This window comes from Panthera uncia, assembly GCF_023721935.1.
Source record: "Panthera uncia isolate 11264 chromosome A1 unlocalized genomic scaffold, Puncia_PCG_1.0 HiC_scaffold_16, whole genome shotgun sequence".
NCBI lineage: Eukaryota > Metazoa > Chordata > Mammalia > Carnivora > Felidae > Panthera > Panthera uncia.
The window spans coordinates 69,725,216-69,748,880 of record NW_026057576.1 but is presented as its reverse complement, the minus strand read 5'-3'; the positions used below and the strand labels follow the sequence as shown (position 1 = coordinate 69,748,880).

The 23,665-nt window shown below is 36.7% G+C and overlaps 1 protein-coding gene across 1 annotated transcript in view; it reads right to left on the bottom strand.

Annotated features, from left to right (window-relative positions):
• Window positions 1-23,665, bottom strand: part of ITGBL1 (integrin subunit beta like 1) — a 209,719-nt gene that overhangs the window by 83,079 nt on the left and 102,975 nt on the right. The window contains exon 7 of the mRNA XM_049647174.1: window positions 18,956-19,102. Within this exon, the coding sequence (XP_049503131.1) occupies window positions 18,956-19,102 (147 nt within the window). The remainder of the gene's footprint in view (window positions 1-18,955; window positions 19,103-23,665) is intronic.

The window sequence follows — 23,665 nt, the reverse complement described above, 5'->3', positions numbered from 1 at the left end:
TACAACAGACTTTGCCTTGATAGTGATCTGGAGAAAGGCTGAAGCCACAGCCAGTGTGCCACCTTAGCAAATGATCTGCTTATTCTTTTGGAGAGGAAAGCACACAAAATCAATGAGAGGATGTAGAAACTCACTGTTTGTTTTCTACGTTGGCTACAACCCCAAGTACAGTTCTTCAGTGTCGACCATCAAGAGTCAGAGGCACGTTGGCCATGGAGTTGAGTGGCAATTAATCCACAATTTTTTTTATTTGTGGGGGTCCCTTCCACAGTGCTAGCGAGCACCCTGGCAATAGGTGATAGATATTTTGGAAAATTTCCCAAAATAAGAAATTTTAACTTAATGAAGACTACACTCTCTGTTCCAACCTCCACTTAGCCATACTTCTGCTCATGTCAAGTGACACTGGAATAACTCTGGGCATCTTGGGGATCTGGCCAGACAGAAGTTGAATTGAGGATACGTTTACTTTTGGATTAGTGGGGTATAGCCACTTTTATGGCTTTTTGGCCATATAGGAATGGCTTCTAGGAATACTCCTGAAGTAAATACTGGTTCATGACAATGTGAGACCGGAAACCAAGTCATAATATTGAATGTTTTCTATGAAGCCCAACCCACACTTGGGAAGTTGAAAAGAAACAGGTTTTGAAATACACAGAGCCATTTACAACAGACACATAAAATTCTAATTACATAATATTCTGGATTTCATAATGTTTGTGGTATTTATCTGCTTTTAAAAATGTATGTTGAGGGCACCTGGGTGGCTCAGTAGGTTAAGCATTGGACACATGATCTCACTATTGTGAGATCGAGCCCTGTGATGGTCTCTGTACTGGGTGTGGACACTGTTTAAGATTCTCCCTCTCCCTCTCCCTCCACCCCCCCTTACTCTCCTGCATGAGCAAACAGACGCTCTCTCTCTCTCTCTCTCTCTCTTAAAAAAAAGTGTATATTGATTTCCTTTTCATCCTAAATAAATACTCACCTTAACTAATTTTGTACTTGTAAGTTTGCATTCATTTTATTATGAAAGGCTCCCAAAATTTAGGCCCTGCAAAACTTGGATCTACTTATTTATTCTGGATAATGATGTACATCCAGAATTACAATGTTGAATTACAATGCAGAAATAGAAAAAAATTTCAGGCCATAATATTAAAATCTTATAATTGTGTTCATGGGCCATTTAAGTAGAATAATGGATTAAATAAGGGAATAAAGATGTATATTATGCTTGCTCAAAATACCTTAACACAGTATACAGCAATTAGAACAATGTATCCACATTATATTACAACAAGGAGTAATCTGTAAGCTCTCATCAAGTGCAGAAAAGTTGTATTTAATTTCCATTATTTTAAAACTAATTTCCATTACTTTAAAACTAATTTCCATTATTTTAAAATAATGCAAGAGAAAATTCAACAAGGAAATTATATCTTAGCTAATCTTTTTATGTTTATGCTGACAGATGAAGTACTAGCAGTAAAAGAAATAATATTTTTAATATTATTCTTTCTCGGATTGTCTATAAAAAGTTTAAAACAATTCACAGGAATACATTCACTCAGAAAAGATTCTGATGTATATTCTATTAACTATAGCAAAGAATATTTCCACAGATCACTGTATTATTTCCACTGCTGCTATAACAAATTACCACAAACTTTGTGGCTCAAAATGACACCAAGTTATTATCTGATAGCTCTGGAGATTGGAAGTCTAAATGGATTTCACTAAGCTGAAATCAAGGAATTGCATTCCTTCTGAAGGCTTTAGGGGCAAATATTCCCCTGTGTTTTCACTCCTAGAGGCTGACCACAGTCCCTGGCTCTTGGCCCCATTCTCCTATCTTCCAAGTCAGCAATAGAAGGTTAGGTCCTTCTCAGGTTGAATCACTCTGACTCTGAGTCTTTTTCTGTCTGCTTTGCCACGTGTACGGACCCTTGTTATTATCCTGGGCCCACCCAGATAATCCACTACAATCTCCAGATTAGCAATCTTAGTTCCAAATGCAGCTTTCTTCCTCAGCCGTGTAATATAACATATTCACAGGTCCCACAGACCAGGACATGAATGTCTCTGTGGACCCTTCTTCCGTGTACCACAACCATTAATGAATTGCCTCGTAATGTGGTGCTGTCCTTTAAAATCTGAAAACATGCTATATATCATCCTTGCTACACCAAGAAGTTTCTACATGTAATCACAGATTCTCAAGGCCAATAGCAATCTCAGATGCAGTTGTAGCCAATAAAAATTATTTTTGTCTGCTCAGAAGGGCTCTTTGAAGTCTTAAAATCTTCCATATCACCACCTCAGATTTGCTCCAAGGAGGGCCAAGTTTAATATTCCATCATCCTTCTGTTTGGACATGGGTATCGGTTCACAATTGATTGTGGTTCCAACTTAAACCAATCGGAGTTTTTCCCTGAGATTTTTTCCCCATCCCTTGGATTTCCAGGGAAGAGCCTCTCATCTTCCTTGATCAGGCCACAGTCAAAACACAACCTTAGGTGAGGTTAAAAATCCATGTCCTCCTACACAGAGAAAATCTATCTGCAGTAGGCAAGATTAAAACCAAACACCTGGCAGAAGCAGAAATGTGTGGACTGGTGGGTGAGGGGGCAGAAAGAGAGAGAAAGAGAGGCCGATGTGAGGTTGTCTGAGTCCCATTTACATCCATCCTGAGGGTCATCTTTATCCCTGTCCTTCTTGGTTATGTGAGCACATAACTCATTTGTTTGTTTCTGACGGAATTAAGATTCTGTCCTTTGTACCCAAAAGACTCTTAGTCAAAATAGATGCTGTGTAATTTTGTTATATGTTCAGCGCTGTAATTAATGACAAAGGAATTAAAAACATAATCAGAAAATCTAGACTTCTTTTAGGATGCAAATCCCAAACAACTCTTAAGATATTTAAAACTGGCACTTAATCTGGAGGCAACAATGCTACACACCTTTGTGTTACTGACAATCTTTGATCTACGGTATCAGCTACAGTTTCTTGAACACCTTCCACATTTATCGCTTACATTAAACGAACAGCAAATATTCTCATTAAACATCTTTTCCCTAGTGTAGCCAGTTTATAACATAAAAATAAAGCCTTCGGATTCAACCAGAAGCTAAAAGCAACATCAGAAGTAAAATGACAGCTACCCAAATTACGTCATCAAGGTAAATATTAGGGAAACCTTCCTTGTCATTTTATATTGCCACTGTAATTAAGTGCATTGAATGAATAAATGAATATATGAATGGATATAAGATGAATAGTTGTAAGCCCAGGAAGTAAGCCCTGGATCATTCAATATTAACAACCAATGGTTCTTGCTGTTTTATGACCTATCCATCTGTCTGCTCCACTCTTTCCTCAGGTTATATGCTCTGTCACACTGCTTGGAATTTTCTCTGATAATTTAGCTCTATCCCGCACGTTCCCAAGATTCACAGACATTCATACACATTAACTAGCCGAAGTTAAAGCAATAATAATATGGCTGAATGTTAACTGGAAATAAGTTTATAGACTCATTAAGTCTTCCTTTGGAGTCATGTAGGAAAACACCAATTATATTTCTTTATTAAATTTTTATATTTGTTAATAAAAGACTTTATTTTTACATAATGAGATGGGTCTCCATAAAACAATTCCTAATGAAACTGATTAGCATATAAATTAAATTTCCTTCTGTTCTTATTCACATACTCCTGTTATTCCTAGAATGCCAGGTTGTACTCTTATAAGCATCCAATACTTAAAACATTTACTAATCAGAATGGGCATCTCTCATGGCTAGAGATTAAAATCTAAAGCATTATCGAAGCAATGACATTCTGTTCTGAGAGAAAAACAGCAATGGAAGTTTTTTTTCTCTGCTTGAACTTCTGGCTGTGTTCCCAGTTATCCTAATGAGAAGCTTCAGTGGATAAATTCTCATGACGTAGAATAAAATGGTTTTGGGTTTGGTCCACTTTTTATTCCAAATTTAAATCTTATGAACACATTTTTTAAATAAGCCAAATCATAAGTTCCATATACAACTAGATACCACAAAGCATTTCTATATTTGATTGCTAGAAATATAATTTACTGATTTAATTATTAAGCTATAAGTGTATAGCTAAGGCACAGCCAGCTCAAAATATGTTCCTCAATAATCTGTGATCTCTCTCTAAAAGGGTTTGTTTGGTTGTACACAGTGGTTTCTAAGTCACTGCCACCCTTAACTGACAGTAGGCAGTCCGTCTAGAATCTGGTAAAAGAAACCGTGGACCCTCTCTTCATAAAAATATAAAAAGGTACACACAACATATTTGTGTTATTTTAAGAGGTTCGTATTGCCCTGATACTCAGCCATAAACCTCCAGAGTTGCATGAATCCTAGCTTAAGAATCCCTTGATAGAGAATTGCAAAAATCCTTCATCACAATACAAATTATTCAGGTCAGGGAAGCACCACAGATTAGTTCTCAGAAAACAATCTATGAAGTTTGAAAGCAGCTCTAAGGGTTCTGAGTAATTGAGGACCACGGAAGGACATTTTTGTGAAAAAGATATAACCCAGCATTCATACCCAAGTGCTTCAAAATTACACTGGAGATCTATTTAAAAATGCAGATATACAAAATCTGGGATGGAGCAAGTCCTTGAACAAACATACCATATTCTTTCATCTTTCTGTGCCTCCTGAGGTGATTTCCAGTATTTCCCCCCCTTCTCCGAGAGCATACCCCTCTACCTCTGCCTCATTGCCTTCCCACCTATTCAACAGAAATCAGGAAAAGACCCCACATGACAGTAATTTTTCTGCAATTCCTAGCACTCCCTGAAGCCCTGTTTGCTCTGTGGGAAGTAGGGCAAAAGCAAAAGAGCCCATCCTTTGCTGCAGGACTGTCCATTATACACTCTGCAGAACTGCGATTCTTAATGTGACTGCATAGTAGAATCACCAGGGAGCTTTTAAAATCCCTGATGTCCGGGGTACATCACGAACAAATTAAATTAGGTAGGAGCTCGCAGTGGCATTTTAAAAATTCTTCTTCAACAAGCTCTCAGTCTCTTCTGTGGATTCTTTAAGGACAAAGCCCACCTGACTTGGATCTCTTCCAGGCGACCATCATCTGCGTCTGAAATGTTGTATAAACCATTGTTTTCCTGTTTTCCGGCCACCTTCCCTCTGTTCTCATTTGGCTCCCTTTCAATACTCAGATCTGGCCACACAGGACCCCCTCAGAGAAGTTCCCTGACCACCTTATCCCAAACTCTACATCAGATACTCAATGTATTATCTTGACTTCCTTCTTCTGGCTCTAATGGAAATTGTTTTCTTATTTAACTTCTCCAGCCAAACTCACTGGAAATGCTGAGGGCCCTGACATTAATTGTCTTATTTATTATTCTTTCCTCAGCACCTAGACTGGTTCTAGGCACATAACAGGATGCCAATAAGTATATGTTGAATGCGTGAATGAATTAATGAATGAATGAGTGAGTAAATATTGATCTTGTTTTCTCTATTAAATTCTGTGTCCTTGAGTTCATCTACTATGTCTAGATAAACCCTTGTAATCCCTTACAATAGCATATTAAAGTTAACAAAACAATCTCATATGCACTATCTTAATTGCTCCTCACAACAACATTTTAGAGGAAACAGAGAAGTTACAATACTAATTTTATAGCTAACATAACTGAGCGTCCATAAAGCTATAAAAAAAATGTTCCAGGGGCACACAAACAACAAATGGCACGAACACATCTTCACTGTGAAGGTGTCATGAGCCATACGGCCATCTCCCTAATTGTTGCCCCTACAGAGGCACATGTCCTCACAAGGAAGGTGGCCAGCTGCAAAAGGCTATAGATACAGAGAGGAAGCACAACGGTGGCAGTGTGTGTGAGCCTCTCTACCCAAACAAGTAGAAACTGATGCCTGTTCCTAGTAACGTTTGGGAACAGGGTTGAACAATGTCAGCTTGTAGCAACCCTCTTCCCACCCTTGTGTAGTCACAAGACCTCAGGCTTCCCAGCAAAACTAAGATCTCATTTCCCAGCGATCCCTCTGGATTTTTCTCTTTATGTAGTAGGAGCATCCAGAAGAGTGCATCTAGACTCAAACATGAATTATGCCACTTGGATTTTGCTACTGACTCTTTCATAATTAAACTACACTCAAGAGCATAAAGTTATGCAAGTCTGTCTCACCACTGTGACTATAATTGAATAGTAACATTAATCATACCCAGACTTCTGGCAAATTAATCAAATGAAGCAGTATAAGAGACTTTCCAGTCACCATATACTTCATATCTGCTTGCATTTTTTAAGTTAAGAGTCTGTTATATATACATATAACATATATATAACATATATATATGTTATATATATATAACATATATACATATATATGTATATATATGACTCATATTTCTTTTAAACTCCTTCGGTTAACTATTGTACAATATAGGGCCTTAGGAAGAAATCCAGAGAAAGACATCCTAGCAAAGAATTTAATGTCCTTATAAAGCACTTTACATATGACCTCAAATATTTGCTATTTCATCCTTGAGACCATTCAAACCTTAAATGGCTCACAACTGTACTATGCCAGACCATTTGGTACTATTTACAAGCATCCACATGGCATGGATATTTTCAGCAGCATAGAGGCCAGAATTATTTAGAAACTTAAATAAGAAGCCAAAGAATCCCGCCTTTACTCCTTTATCCAAATAAAAGGCATCACATGAGAAAAAAATATTTATGGAGAACCAATATCTCATCCATCTTAACTGTTATATTCCAAATGAAAGGATGCCATAAGTGAAGAATACATTACTTCGTACCCCAAACAGTCACTCTGCAGAAAGCAGAGCCTAGAAGAATACTTGGCTAGTCACCTGATTCTCGTGAGGAATAGTCAGCTCTGTCTATCCAGTTAGCTAGCAAAACCAGAGTCTGTTGTGAAGGTGATTCAGAAAATAAAGGCATGGAGCCCATGAGAACAGACAGAAAATTTAAGCATCCAAATGAGTCAGAAGACAGTCAAGTTCACTTCCTGTGGACAGAAAAGAAAGGAGAGGGAAAGTAGCCTAAAGAAGTTAAGTCCACAGTCACCATCAGGGTTTTGCTGCCACTTTAGCCTGTGACTTGCTAGCTCAGATACCTAGCTGGTGGTAGGGCCCACACTTAGAGTCACCTACCTCCATACCAATAACCTACTATCTTGCTTCATGACATGATGACCCTTTGCCATTTAAAACACATGGGTGTGACGAATGGATAAAGAAGATGTGATATATCTAGATAGATAGATAGATAGATAGATAGATAGATAGATATCTCCTATATATAGCTATCTCCAATGGAATATTACTTAGCCATAAAAAAGAATGATATATCACCATTTGCAACAACGTGGATGGAACTAGAAGGTATTATGCTAAGCAAAATAAGTCAGTCAGAGAAAGACAAATACCATATGATTTCACTCATACGTGGAATTTAAGAAACAAAATAAACAAGCATGGGGGAAAAAACAAAGATGCCGAGAGACAACAGACTCAGAGAGAACTGTAGAGAACACACCGATGGTTGTCAGAGGGGAGAGGAAGGGAAGATAGGTGGAATATGTGATGGGGATTAAGGAGTGAACTTGTCGTGATAAGCACTGGGTGTTGCATGCAAGTGTGGAATCACTAAGCTCTACACCTGAAACTAATATTACACTGTATGTTAACTAACTGGAATTTAAATAAAAACTCAAGAAAAAAATATTTTAAAAATAAAACACATGGGTATGTGTATAAATATCCAGTACAGGTAATGTGTCCCTCAAGATACTAATCTGGTTGCTAAAATCCTGTCATGTTACTACTTTGCTATCATGAATGACTTTTAATAAAACATCCACTTTTGATTTGTGCTTGTGTTTTCCTATTCTGTCAGTAAATAAGTAAACCTGATTTGAGAGGCAGGAAGGAGAGAGAAAGATACATGAGAGACACTAACATATTTGTCTCATTCACGGAAAGATCCGAATCTTGGTAACTGTAGTTATGTTAAACTTGGCATTTCAGCAATGACACGGTGGAGTGGGCACTAAGCAAGGTTAACCTGGCATTTCTATGACATCATTTTAGCATATTTACAATCTGTGTTTACAATGTGTGTCTTTCTTACTAACAATTAACCTCCTAAGAAAATTATGAGAACAAGAGCTCTGCAAAGAAGTTGATTTTTCTGTCTCAAACCTATCACAACATGGGGAGAAGTGGGGGAGGGAGGATGACAGTTGCCCCTAGGCTGTCACCCACTATTTTCTTTTTCTTTATTTATCATCAAAAGTGAATTTTCTTCTTGTTCCCTGCAAAATTTACTCTCTGGTTAACTCAGTGTTTCAGTGTTTCTCTTCATGTGGTTCCCTCTACCTGGGACACACTTTTTTCAAAATCATTATCTGTCTAAGGCTACTCATCCCTACAGACTCAATTCCAGCTTCACTCACTTCATGAACCATATCTGCACCCAAATTTATTTAGAAAAGAGTATCTTCCTCCTCTTACTCTCAAGGTACTCAATCCCCTTTCCCACCACATTTTGTCACATTTACCACAAATACTTGGTGTAGGGAGCAGCAAACTTTTTCTACAAAGGGCTAAATAGTGAACATTTTAGGCTATGTGTGCCATACGTTCTCTGTGGCAGCTATTTAACTCTGCCATTATAACAAGAAAGCAGCCATATGCATACAAATGAGCTTGTCTGTGTTCTAATAAAACTTTATCTGTAAACACAGAATGCAGGCCTCCTGGTCCTAGTTTCCTGACCTCTGGGTTAGCATAGAAATACAATGTAGGGTGGTCAGTAAAAATCAGGTTGATTAAATCTTATAAACAACATCACTAATGAAAGTAGGATGTATGGGTTAGCTATGTGCTATCATATGATTATATATTGAATACATCCATTATGCAAATATTGCACAAGGGCCAGTCCTATCAATTTTTAATAATATCTTATGTGTCCAAGAGGAAAATCACAGGGTTCTGATCAGCTATATGATCTTAAAGCCTAGACAAAATGATGAAATTCTGGCTCATTGGCTTTCTATTAAAAAGAAAATCTAGGGGCACCTGGGTGGCTCACTCGGCTAAGCATCCGACTTCGGCTCAGGTCATGATATCGCAGTTCGTGAGTTCGAGCCCCACGTCGGACTCTGTGCTGACAGCTTAGAGCCTTGAGCCTGTTGCAGATTCTTTGTCTCTCTCACTCTCTGCCCCTCCCCCGCTCATGCTCTGTCTCTCTCTCTCTTTCTCTCTCAAAAATACACATTAAAAAAAACATTTAAAAAGAAAATCTGTAGAGTATATGGTTCCGTGAAGATTATGGCTGATAGCCAGACCAGATTGTTTCTTATTAAAACTATCTGGTTTGCGTTTTTATATTGAATAAAATTAAGTAAATAATTGCTAGAGCACCACACTACCTCTTTCACTATGTGTTTAGTGTTTTAATAGAAACAAATAAATAATTGTAGTAACAAAATAGTCATAGTTGTCACACATTTCATTTTAAGCTCACTTAAAGAAATTGGGATTGAATTCATGTTCAATTTTCTATTTTCATTTCAAATAGATTTTGACAATATTTGTTGCAGGCCTTATGAGGAAGTTTTCTTTGCCAAAGAATTTCACTGGTTTTCAATTTATCACATAAAAATTATGCAAAATGTAATAAAAATTGTCTATTTATTTGGATCAATTCCTATCTTTGACACAATATGCTCTGTTGCCATAGATAAAACATTTAAACAAGATCGTTGACTGGAACACACAAAAAATATTCACTCTATCTCGGAAGTGATACAGTATTCTGGACTACAGATTAGAAAAATCTCAGGTAATTAAAAAAATACTATGTAATTTTCCATTGAAATATCTTCTACCATCTTTTAAAAACTCAAAATTATTAACTTCAACTTCTGAATTTCTTCCTCTCCTCTAGGTTCTGTGGAATATAAAAATAGCAAGAAGAAAGGCAAGATAAAATAAAGAAGGGGGAATAAGGAACAAGGATAATTATTTACCCACTGGAAAAAGGAGTCCTTAAACAATCACCTTGTATGAGATTGTCATTTCTATGAAATTTGGTTCTTTTAAATTCTTTTTAGCAATTCACTTCAATATATGCAAATTATGCCTTTAGTGAACGCTGCTTTTTCATATAAATGAGAGATTTAACACTGGATTTAATCAGGGCCTTCCAGGAAGCCACCAGTTCTGGGCACCTGCGTCTTTGGCCTCCTTGAGGATAGAAAATGACCCAACACACAGAAGTCCCGGCACCTCATGGGAACACAGAGAAAGAATGCTGGAAGCATCATTTTTACTTCTCTCTGTATCCCAAACTTTCTGTCTCTGCACTATCTTATAAAAAGTCATATAAATAACATTTACATTCCTGAGGTTTTGTGAAATATAGGATGCATATACAATTTCAGACATTCCAGTAAGTGTGCCTAAGTACAAAAAAAGCAAATAATAAACATGCTTTTCTCCTCCTAGGTACCATCCTACTATTATGGGTCATTCCATGACAATAGAACTAAAAGCCATAGTAGACAGCACAATGTGCTCAGAGATCCACGGAAGACTGCCTGAGGATCCACAGACTGATTTGTCATCATTTAATATGACAAAATACAGACTTGTTTCTGGCACGATTTACCAATTCACTGATATTTTCCCCCTTTGGTACATCTCTAAAATCAGCTCCTTTCCTTCTGGATAAGGAAGAGTAAGACGTTAATGTTACAGGGTTATTTCTTCTTCTCCTTTGGCTGCGGTCCTTAACAACTATGTTTGAAATGCTATAATTTACCATGACTATTCCTCGAGCACCAGATGATGTAGTGATCAATCCATCTAAACACTTAGAACAGAGTAAATCTGAATCCTGCATGCTGTCTTGAAATACTGCGGGAAGAACACACTGGGTTCCCTTGTCTCTTGAAAACCGGGCATTTCTCACTGCAGCTAACTTATAATAAGATACTTAATTACGCCACTGAGAATTTTTAAAATAGAATCAAAAATCACAATAGGTGGTGTGGTGCTTAATTTAAATGTTTGGAGGTCTACTCTCTTAACAAATTAGTAAGTCCATAATACTGTATTGTTTGCTATAGGCACTATGCAGTACAGCAAATCTCTAGAACTTACTCGTCTTGTGTTGCTGTAATTTTATACCCATTAAACAAGTCCCCATTTCCCCCTCTGGCAACAACCACTCTATTTTCTGCTCCTATAAGTTTGACTATTGTAGACATCTCTCTCATGTTAAGTATCCCGAATGCACGCACACACACACATACACACACGCATGTAGACACAATACAAATACACAAATACAAAGGGACACAAGGACATAATCTTGGATTGTGAGCAATTTAATCGGTGAGTATTCCACAAGATGAGCAAACATTTCTCATAAATTTTAACTTGACCAACGAGCGATGACTTGCAAATACCAGTAGTATGTGATGCCCAACATCACATGATCACAACTGAGCCAATAGTTCTTGGAATTCACTTTGATAGATGAGTGTTTTGGATTAAAAGCATGTTTCCAGAATGAATTACGCTCACAAACCAAGGTTTTACTGTATTTGGAGGCATAGATATATTTATGACCTTGATTGTGGTGATGACATCATGGGTGTATACATACGTCCAAACTCAATAAATTGTTTACATTAAATATGTGCTATCTTTTGGTTTATCATTTATACTTCAATAAAGCTACAAAATAATTTAGTAAAAATATACAAAGATCCACCTTCCCAAGCAAAGTCTTTAAAATACGTTCGTTGGAGGACTTTCCTTGTCTGTTCCAAAAAACATCTCTGCGCACATGAATGAGAAAAATTATGCTTCAGTTGTCAAAAAGTCAGAGTAAAAATCACATAGGTTAAAAAAATACATGCCTAATGGGAAACTTCTCTGATAAAATAAAACGAAAATTTAAAGATGTCTTTTGCCAGTAAAAGAGATAAATTATCTCTCAAATTGAAAAATCTCCAGATGGTGGGAATTTGGCATGCTATTATTCTTTGAAAGTATGTTTCTAGCTAAGGGAATTGAACCAACTTGCTTAATTCATTAATTAAAATGTACTAATTGATAAAAATGAGGACATAGTTTCTATTTTCTAAAAGCTACAATATTAAATAATTAGCTTTAATTTATCATTCTTCCTCCACTTCCCACTTTCCCTTGTGGGAGTAAATGCTTATGTGTGTTTAAGGACTAAAACATACGCAAAACCTCTTAGAACAAGTCTGATGAAAGAAAACCAAAGGGCAGAGAGGACAAGTAAAAACATGTGAGAACAGACCAAACAAAAAGATGACTTAGACACAAGGACAAATGATGATCCAAAAAGGCAAATACAGCAAACACAAGCTTCTGAATAATAATGTCTGTAGATACATAATTTGTTTGATGATTACAGAAGTCAATGAAAGGAGTTTGATAAATGGTGAGCTCATAAAACTAAGAGCAAAATGTATCAAGAACAGCTTACTTAGTATTGCAGTTGTCACCATTGGTGAGTGAAGGGAACCTTTGCTATGTTCCTGGTAGGAGGGTATACTAGTCCACTTTTTCTAGAGAAAATGATTTGTTTGGGTAATTTTTTTATTGAAAATATTTATTATATTGGTATACATTTAGATGTACATTCTACATCTAAGAAAAAATTGTGCAAATTTTCTGCTACAAGAATGTAAATTACAGCATTTAGAACTTGAACAAAGTAAGAGATGATTTAGACTATCTAATAGAGGAGGAATGATTAGATTTGTTTGCTACAACTATACTAGGCAATCTATACTATAGATACTATACCATACCATACCATACCAGACCATACCATACCAGACCATACCTTACTATGCCATAGATACTATACTACAACTATACTCGGGAACTATACTAGGTAATCTATACTATAAATACTACACTATACTATATTATACTGCTATACTATTCTATACCATACTATGCTATAGGTACTATACTACAACTAAACTAGGGAATCTATACTATAGATAGTATACTATACTATACTATACTATACTATACTATACTATGCTATACTGTACTATACTATATCTTACTATGCTATAGATACTATACTACAACTATACAAGGGAATCTATACTATATTATATTTTACTATGCTGCAGATACTATACTTGTACCATACTAGGGAATCTATAGATAACATACGATACTATACTATACTGTAGATACCATAGTATAATATGCTATAGCCACTATACTGCAACTATACTAGGGAATTGATTATACTATACGATACTATATTATAGATATTATACTACAACTATACTAGGGTATCTATACTGTAGATACTATACTACAGATACTACACTAAACTATATTAAGGAATCTATAGTATAAATCTATAGTATAAATGCTATACTACATTACCACTATATACTATCCTATCATACTATGCTATAGATACTATACTACAACTATGCTAGGGAATACGATGCAGCAACATCAACGATTTTGCATAAAAATGTTTTCAACAAGGAAATGTAGTCATTACATATCGCTCAACCAATTGGCATGTTAAAAGAATGAATACACGATCTAAAACAACAGTTCTGGAGTTGGACGGCTTGTAATAAAAGTTTGTATAAAAACTTGCAACTCTGGCACTTACTATGTAAGATGGCAAACTATTCAAATTTCCAGTTTCTTTTTCTGTAAAAAGAAGAATAATTATACATCCTACTTCACTGTGTTTGGGGGATATTAACAAATGACAATACGTTCAATGTTCTTACCATTTTCCCTGTTGAAGAAGTACATATGAATGCTGTTCACAGAATAGCATAAATACATCATTTGTAAAATATACACATTTATTGATAGTGATAAGATATGCATATGGTTATAAACCTCAACTGTTTTTTCTCCTGATCTCTTGGAGTTTAAGCATGATTTTTTGTGTTTGCTTGTTTGTTTTAACTTCATTCGCTAAATTTTGGATGTGCAAGAGTATGAGTCAGGAGTTCTGTTGCAGTAACAAAAAACCGTAATATCTCAGCTGCTTAAGACAGCACTTGTGGTACAGTTCCTCAGGGGTCAGCAGAGGTCTCTTCAATCCTCATTCAGAGACCCCGCCTCCCGAATCAGCCACCATCTCAAACACTGCAAGTCCCCACACGGGGACAGGAGGGATGGCAAATCTCTCACTGCCTCTCAAACTTCTGCTCTGGAGCAACACACATCAATTTTGCTCACACGTTTTGGCCAAAGCCAGACACCTACTCAGGAGAAACTCAATAAAAATAAAAATTTATTCTTAGGCCCAGGAGAATTTAAAAGTAATGTGTAGCCTATCAGAAGCCATTTCAAGTTTTTGAGCAGAACGCTGGTATAAGACTAGAGAAAGTTATCTCCTAGCTCCAGTCCCTGGGAGCAGAAATTAGGATGAGTAACTGTGTATTCAAATCGACTAGATGAGAGTCCTCTAAACAAAGATATATATAGGCAATAAGGAATCGAAATCAAGGAGTAATAAGGGTGCCTGGGTGGCTCAGTCAGTTGAGTGTCTGACTCTTCATTTCAGCTCAGGTCATGATCTCACATCTGGCTCTGCGGAGTCTGCTTGGGATTGTCTCTTTCCCTCCCTCTCTGCCCCTCCCCCGCTTGCACTCTGTCTCTCTCAAAAATAAATACACTTTAAAAAAAAAAGCAATCAAGGAGTAACAGGATTAATAGAGAGTTTAAGAGATTATCTAAATTATTCCCCTATTTTCAAGATGTAATGATCACACTTAGTCATCCCTAGCGGAAGCAAGTGATCTAATTTAATTTCTGGTGCACAATGCCTTCACCTAGCCCCTCAGGTGGACTACACTGAAGAGCATCAATACATTCTGCTGGGAGAATTTTTTTTTCCTTGGCCTCAGCAAGCAAGCTGCTGAGGCTCTCCGTCTTGAGAACTGCTGGGCCCTGTAATTGCTTTCTTCACTCATGTAACCACAGCTGCAGTTGTCATTCATAAATGGCAAAACTAATCCTTTAAAAGTTTTCAGATTGGCCATTTGCTTTACAGCATCCAATGCCAATGAGTTTGCAGATGCAGCTGTGAGAAAAGAAGGGTCTCTGATCACTGGTCTGAGCATTGGACTGGCTCTCCTAAATCCTTGGTCTTCATTCTCAGAATCCTCATATTTTGTGATGGTTCCCTGGGAAATCACTCCACTCATCAATACCTTCCTTTCCCTGCAAGGACACTAGGGAAGCTTATTATTGATCTCTAAAGTACTCTAAAAAGCTTAAATGAAATAAAAAGTATCATAATTCTATACATTTATTCAACTCCTTTTTAATAAGATAAACTTTAAATATGTGCTATAAATATGTAACTGATACATTAGTGACTGTCTAGGAAGGTAAGAGACAAATACGTGTTTGTCAGAGTTATCGAAGACTGACATCCACAATAATTAAAATCCACAGGACTTTTCTTGCACTAACACTGCATTAAAAAATTTAGAGACAAATGAGAAACAACTGGTAATATGTAGAGAGTGATGTTCTGTGTTTCAGAGATACTTTATATGCTTTTCTTATTTTTCTATCATATAATTTGTTACTTTTAACAATGAATGAATGGATGACAGTAGTGTGAGGGACATTAATTTTTAATCTTTGTTCCTTTAAAAGCATGACAGGCTTACTCAAGCTTTCTAATGACAATATTTTAAAGTGTTTTGTTGTTGTTGTTGTTGTTGTTGTTGTTGCTGCTGTTTTGTGAGAAAGAGAGAGAGTGTGGGGGAGGGCAGAGAGAGAGGGAAAGAGAGAGAATCCCAAGCAGGCTCTGCACTGTCAGCACAGAGCCCAATGTAGGGCTTGAACCCATGAACTGTTAGATCATGACCCAAGCTGACATCAAGAGTCTGGATGCTCAATCAACTGAGTCACTCAGGCACCCTGATGATATTTTATTAATGCAGACAGAACAGTAGTTCCCCTCTGGGGTTACTGGTGAAAATGGGGCAAGTCAGAAATAAAATCTCTGAAATGAAAATTTCCTTCTACCCATGCCCTAACCTTCTACTTATAACCATTAGGGATACATATCAGAGTATGGGAAAATACCTACAGAGCAAATAATCTTAAGGACTTTGTCTTCTACATAAAGAAAACTCTAAGTAGTCAAAAAGACAAATGATTACAAAGAATGGGAAGGATGTAAGGAAACTGCAACCCTCAGGCACTGCTGGTAGAAATGTAAAATGGTGTCACCACTTGAAAGACAGTTTAGCTGTACCTCAAAAAGTTAAACAGAGCTACCATATGACTCAGCGATTCCACTTTGACCTGTATGTCCAAGAGGAATTTAAACACATACCCGCACAAAAATTTATTTGTGAATGTTCATAGAACAGTATTCGTGATGGTCAAAAAGTAGAAATGACCCAAATGTCCACTAAGAGATGGATGGATAAATAAACGTGGAAATCCACACAAATGAATATTATCCAGCCAGCAAAAGAAATGATGTACATGGATAAACCCTGACAACATTATACTAAGTCAAAGAAAACCAAAGACAAACAGATCACATATTTTGAAATACCCAGATTAGGCAAATCCCTCGGGACAGGAAGTAGATCCGTGGTTTCTAGGGATTGAGCAGGAAGGAGAATGGGGAGTGACTGGTGAGGAGGCACAGGATGGGATTTCTTTTAGTGGTGATGAAAATGCCCTGGAATGAAGTAGTGGTGAGGATTGCATAATTTTATAAATATACTGAAAACAGGGGTACCTGGGGGGCTCAGTTGGTTAAGCGGCCAACCCTTGGTTTCTGCTCAGGGTTACTGGCTCTCTCTCTCTCTCTCTCAAAATAAACAAACTTAAAATAAATAAACAAATATACTAAAACCCACTAAGTTTTATGCTTTAAAAGAGTGGATTTTATGGTATTTGAATTATATCTCAATAAAAAAAAATTCATTTCTCCAAAAACAAAACTGCAAAACAAAATGAAATTTCTGGTCTAGCGTTCAGGTAAAAGAAAGTATTTCTCATTTTCCTCTTTCATGAACAAAATCTGTAATAATCTCAATGATTAGTTCCTCCAAAGGCATATTTCATATTAACTTTGCCATGTTCATGTGAGAGGTGAAATTGTTATTTCTTATATTGATAAATGAAAATAATGGAACCAGCTTTCCTCTAGATGCTTTTCTCCTCTTCCAGTGTGCACCGATCTGGAACCAAGACCACACCTGAGGCTACGTGCCTTCTAAAACAGCATCAGCTTATTCAGCCATCTATTTACACAATGCTTTCTCAAAAGTCAACAACTTCCTCAATGTAATGTTAATGAGTTTCAGAAATGTCAGTGGACAATTAAATGTCTCATTCAGAAAGTTTTGAGCAAATGTCCAAACTTTTTTTTTAGGAAGTGTACTCTTATTCTCGTTTATCTATTTTGCTCATCCCTGACCCCACCCCTCTGGCAATCATCAGTTTATTCTCTGTAAGAGTCGGTATTTTTGTTTCTCTCTCTCTCTTTTTTAATTTGCTCATTTGTTTCTTAAATTCCACATGAGTGAAATCATATGCTATTTGTCTTTATCTGTCTGCCTTATTTCATTTAGTATAATACTCTATAGGTCCATCCCTGTTGTTGCAAATGGCAAGATCTCATTCTTTTTTATGGCTGAGTAAAATTCCATTATATATATACATACATACATACATACATACATACATACATATGTACATACCATTTCTTTATCTATTTCATTTAGTATAATACCCTATAGGTCCATCCCTGTTGTTGCAAATGGCAAGATCTCATTCTTTTTTATGGCTGAGTAAAATTCCATTTTATATGTATATATACATACATACATACATACATACATACCATTTCTTTATCCATTCATCCATTGATAGGTTGCTTCCATATCTTGGCTATTGTAAATAATGCCACAATAAACACAGTGGTGCATATATCTTTTTGAATCACTGTTTTCATTTCCTTTGGGTAAATATACAGTAGTGGAAATACAGTATCATATGATAATTTCATTTTTAATTTTTTACATTTTTAATTAAATTTCTATTTTCCACAGTGGCTGTACCAATCTGCATTCCCATCAACAGTGCACAAAGGTTCCCTTTTTTTCCCACATCCTCACCTAGACTTGTTATTTCTTGTCTTTTTTATTGTAGCCATTCAGCTAGGTGTGAGATGATATCTCATTGTGGTTTTGATTTGTATTCCCCTGATGACGAGGGATGTTGAACATCTTTTCATGTGTCTGTTGGCCATCTGTATGTCTTTTTGGAAAAATGTCTGTTCAGATACTCTGGCCATTTTCAAGTCAAATTATTTGTTTGGGGTTTTTTTGGTGTTGAGAGTGCAAGTTCTTTATATACTTTGGATACTAACCCTTCATGGATAGATCATTTGCAAATATCTTCTTCCTCTTCCTTTCAGTAGGTTACTTTTCTGTTTTGCTTATTTTGTTTCCTGGGAAAAACTGTTTTTTTGTTATTGTTGTTGTTGTTGTTGTTTTTAATGTAGCATTGAACTAAACTGAACTGAAATTGAACAGACCTCAAAGCTAAACTGATCATGTAAGAGCACGTAGGTGTGGGCATGTGTGTGCACCTGCACGCATACAATAGAGAGGGAAAAAGAGAGATATTATATTTCTCCATGTACTTTCAGTCATGCAAACTGGATGTATTATTAGTTCTGAAAAGACTAACCTTTCCATATTCAGGGATCTCAGCTATCTGTTAAATAAGATATATATGAATTGAGTGCATTTGACTCATAGGAGGTGGTAACAGGCCTGAGAGCCCTCACTTACCCCTTCCAGAGCAAGGTAGATCCGAGCTTCCTTGGCACCTTCTGATGCTCTCCTCTGCTGACAGTGGGCAGGAACGTGGGTGCTCACACTTTTTCCCAAACCAGCCTACTTTGCAGTCACATCTTCCACAATTACACTGTCCGTGACCTTCACAATGAGAGTATAAAAAATACGAAAAAATAGACAATGAAGTCAGAAGTCAGAAATGAATGTTTTCTTTTCAACAGTGAATATCACAAATAGCCAGGATCTTCGTTAACACCATATTAAACATTAAAGCAAAGGCACATTTTTCTCAAGTTCTTTAATACCTGGTTTACATTGATTGATCATGAGGAGTAAAGAAAAGCAACAATTCCCTATAAGATAGATGGGTTCGTAGGGCTATAAACTTGAATCCATCAAAATCCAGGTGCTTGCGATTGCATTGGTCTGCTGGGGCCTAAATGGAGTATGTGATGGATTTGGTAATTAATTCATGTGGAGGAGAGCCATAGGAAATTGAAAACAATTTGCTTTTGAAACAGGTCTTATCTTGTAGAGGCCCCCACACTTTATTTTCATTACCATTTTTCTACACACGACATGCTTAGCCTAGAGACGCTTAGTCTAAAACAAGTAACGTCTGTGGAGTTCACATTCCCCGAAGATCAATGTAATATACACAAAAGAGGTCAGGAAAGATATTAAAGTTCTTTACACATGGTCACAGGGCCTGTAAAGAATTGTGATGAGCAGTGGCGTGGTAAAGCAAAAAAACAAACAAACAAAAAATGGCCTACGTTATCAATCAAATAAGTGGATCTAAATCCTGGTCCTGCTATCTATAGAGTAGGGCTGGTCAAATGTCAACTTCTCTGAGATTTAGCTTCTTCATATTTTTTTGAAGTTTATTTATTTATTTTGAGAGACTGCGCATGAGCAGAGGAAAGGCAAAGAGAAAATTCTAGGCAGGCTCTGCACTGCAAGGCTCAAACTCATGAACCGTGTGTGAGATCATAACCTGAGCCAAAACTGGACTCTTAACCAATGGAGCTGCCGAGGCGACCCTAGTTTCTTCATTTTTAAAGAAGATAATAATACATTATCCACATTTATCAAGAAGTACATAATATATCTTAAAATGCTACATAAAAATGAGCTATTGTTATTTTTATTCATTTGAGTCCACATATGTAAACAAGTAGGAATAGAAAGGAAAGCAACAGAGTTGAGCTTTCCTTAACTCCTAATCAGCATTCAGATATTCATTATTACAGATGCAGAACACTGTGGATTTCTATAATTGCTGCAAAAAATGCATGAAAGATTTTAAAGGAAGTGGAATTGTACTTTTTTTAAGTAAATCAAAGATAATACTAATGAATGAAATTCCATGCTCTTTCGTTTTTGGCATCTGATATTAATATAAACCATACAATAAGGAAACTGTCCTTCAGTGAAGACTAGTGTGTTTTCTCAATAGTCTGTGAGGTGTGTGGGCAGATATCTATCATTTGAGTTGGAAGAATTGGACAATCCACATATCTGGAAGCTTTTCACCACCTATTAACCTGGTTCATCATGGAACGAATCATAAAATCATAGGTCAAAGTGGAATGAGATCTTAGGGATCACTGAATCCAAATTTTGCATTCAATGCTACATCCAATTAAACATACATTTATTGATCACTGACTATGTAACAGACTCTAAACAACAAAATGCTGTTGTCCTTAGTACTCTGCCTTTGAGATCATCATTTTAAAGGAAAAGAAAATTAAGATTGCTAATAAATATGTATCACATGTCAATGGGGTCACTTAAACCTTCAAATATCAGAGTTTCTATTGTACTAGTTTAACTTATTGGCAGTTATATTCCAGAGGTTGTTGGACTTCGTGGCTCTTTGTTATTATCCTAGAAGTCCTTACCCTTCTTCTCAACCCTCATGTAATTTAAAGCCAAATTTCTAAACAGAGCCACATTGCAAAAACATAGATAAATAACAATGCTAAAACAGATTTCAACATTTGAAGTACAACGAATCCTGCTTTTTATAGAGGCCAAATTCTTGGAGACAAGAGGTCTCATTTTGAGGACAGTCAGATCTGTCATGAGGATATTGAACAAAGAACAGAACACGCTGCCATTTGTGAGAGACGAGCTGACACTTTAACAATAACAGTGAACAACAGGGTTGTGGTGAAAGGGGAAAAAAGCTTTACTCTTAAAAGTCTGAAGTAGCTGGGAATGTTAGAAGAAAACACTCAGTAGGCAAGGATGCCAGGCAATCCCTAACTACCCAGGAGAATGCCCTCACACACCTGGTGGGGAGGCCTGGTCCCCAGGCGTGGAATGAAGCAGGAGCCTGTGTGGAGGGAAAGCAGTGACCGAAGACAGACCCTTCTCAAGTTCTGTAGCTGGAATACAGCCTTCAGAGCAGCCACTGTTTTCTATCTTAGGTTTGTTCACATGTCAACATTTCAAACAAAATTGGTGGTGGAATAAAAAATTCATGAAGACAGTCAGAAGTTATGAATAAGAAGTTTTTAGAGTTAAGATCTGGTCCAATGAAGATCAAAAGAAGTGGGACGAGCTATGAATGCAGTGACACAGTTTGAAAAAAAAAAAAAAAAAAACAACGCGGCTGCTCTAGACCTAGAAGACGAAATCTCTGAAACTCTTTCACCTTTATGCTCCAAATTCACTTTTGTTCTCTTATTGTTTTCCTCACTCAGTGTTTAATCTCTACACTTTCCTCCCTAATGTTATGCGATTTTTCTATCCCTTTGCTATCTCTGTGCTCTAATACAATCACTGGGGGTGGGGGTGGGTGGGGAAGCAGCCTATGTGGTCCTATATCTCTATTTCCTGTGCATTTAGAGCAGCATCATGAACATTCTCAAGAATGAGTCCTATAAAGTTATGCATCACCCCCAGGCATCACCAACTCCAAGCAAAACTGGGAAGAACACATACAATGTGTTCTCACTTTTGCCACTTGTGTGATGAGCCCTACCTAACTTCTGGAGGCTTCCCCAGCCTCAGCCTTCACCCAGTCATCGAGTGTTATTGAGGGTTATTGACCCTCAGGAACCCCGCTGTAGTCTGTTGCTTATGCACTGGAATGAATTAATGAGACAGTATCACTACTGTGATTGGTTGCAGACCGAAAGCTTTTGCCTTTAAATAGGAAAGTATCACAGTGGGGAATATTATCCATTTCAGGATGGCCATAGCTCCTCCCCAAATCACCCACTTATGAGTCTTCTCTACACTATGCCATCTGAAGTCAATATCAATTGAACAAGTTTGGGCTGAGGAAATAAGAGTTATTAAAATATGAATCATATTTCATATTTAAATATTTTTCATATTTCAACCATCCATAATGAATGAAATTACTGAGAGTCAGAAAATGTACAGCAATGGCTCTAAATGGTGATAGCAGGGATATAGACCGTTTCTTAAAGGTTCCATCGTTTGGGGAAAGTAGAAACACCTCAATCAAATATCCCAGTGAGGATCACAGAGAAGCAAATGTGGAAGTAATAAAGCAAGGTTTAAACAATTCTAGTCTAATATGATGAAAAATAGTATTGACAGCAGTATTGTGAATCTAAATGTTTATTAGCGATTAAGTTAAAGCATCAACCTAACTTTTACTTTCACAGTAATGAAGATTATGTCCTACATGTTTCAACAATTCCAAATCATGTGCTGTCCAAATATATTTCAGAATATTATGGATCTCATTTTAAATGAAATTGTACCTTTTCTATAAAATCCTTTATGATATTTCAACAGTGGAATTAGGAAATCACTTAAAAATGCATGGTATTGATATCAGATTCTGAAGCCGGTATTGAGCCTCTCAGAGGAGACAGGAAATCGTAAAATGAAATAGTAATTTCTCTCCTGGAGTTACTAGTTTCTCAAGTGCAGTATAAAACTTATGCCAAAGATGGAGAGAATGAATTATTTTATAGGGATAAAATGAAAAAGATGAAAATGCTTGGTTTTGATATATAAAAAAGAGTTTAGAAATGATTATTTGTTTAGCATGAAAATCCTTTAGACTGCCATAATATACTACAACAAATCTTTTCTAAATAAATAGTGAAAGATGCATAAAAGAAAAAATTACATGTGTGTTTTTAATCTAAATATGTCACTAGTCCACCTCCTGGCCCTTATCTCCTTTTATCTTTCAAATGAAAAAATTAGAAGTGAATTTTACCAAACTGAAATTTCATACTTCTGTGTTAGTTTTTTAAATATATAGGTTGATTGATCGATCGATAGGTAGATAGATATGGCTTCCAGGAGTTAATTTCATGGCTTCTAAACAGTATTCCGCTAAACTCTGAAACTCTGTAAACAGAGGATCAACAAATACAGAATGTTGTTGTTTATCCTTGATACAAAACATGTGAAGAATTCACATTAGAGAATAGCTCTCAGAAGACCTATGACCTACATTAAACACACACACACACACACACACACACACACACACACACACACACAGAGCAATGGAAGAACAACACGGTGCCTAGCATTGGTAAATGGATGGTAGCCCCGTCTGTACCACATGGTCAGGCAGTGGGCAGCATGGCTAGACACTACGTGGCACCATGGCCACGTTGAGCGTGTAGGAGCTGGAAAGGCTCTCAGTCCATTACAGGAGAGGGTGTTGACACTGAAACTTGTTTTTTCCTTTGTAAT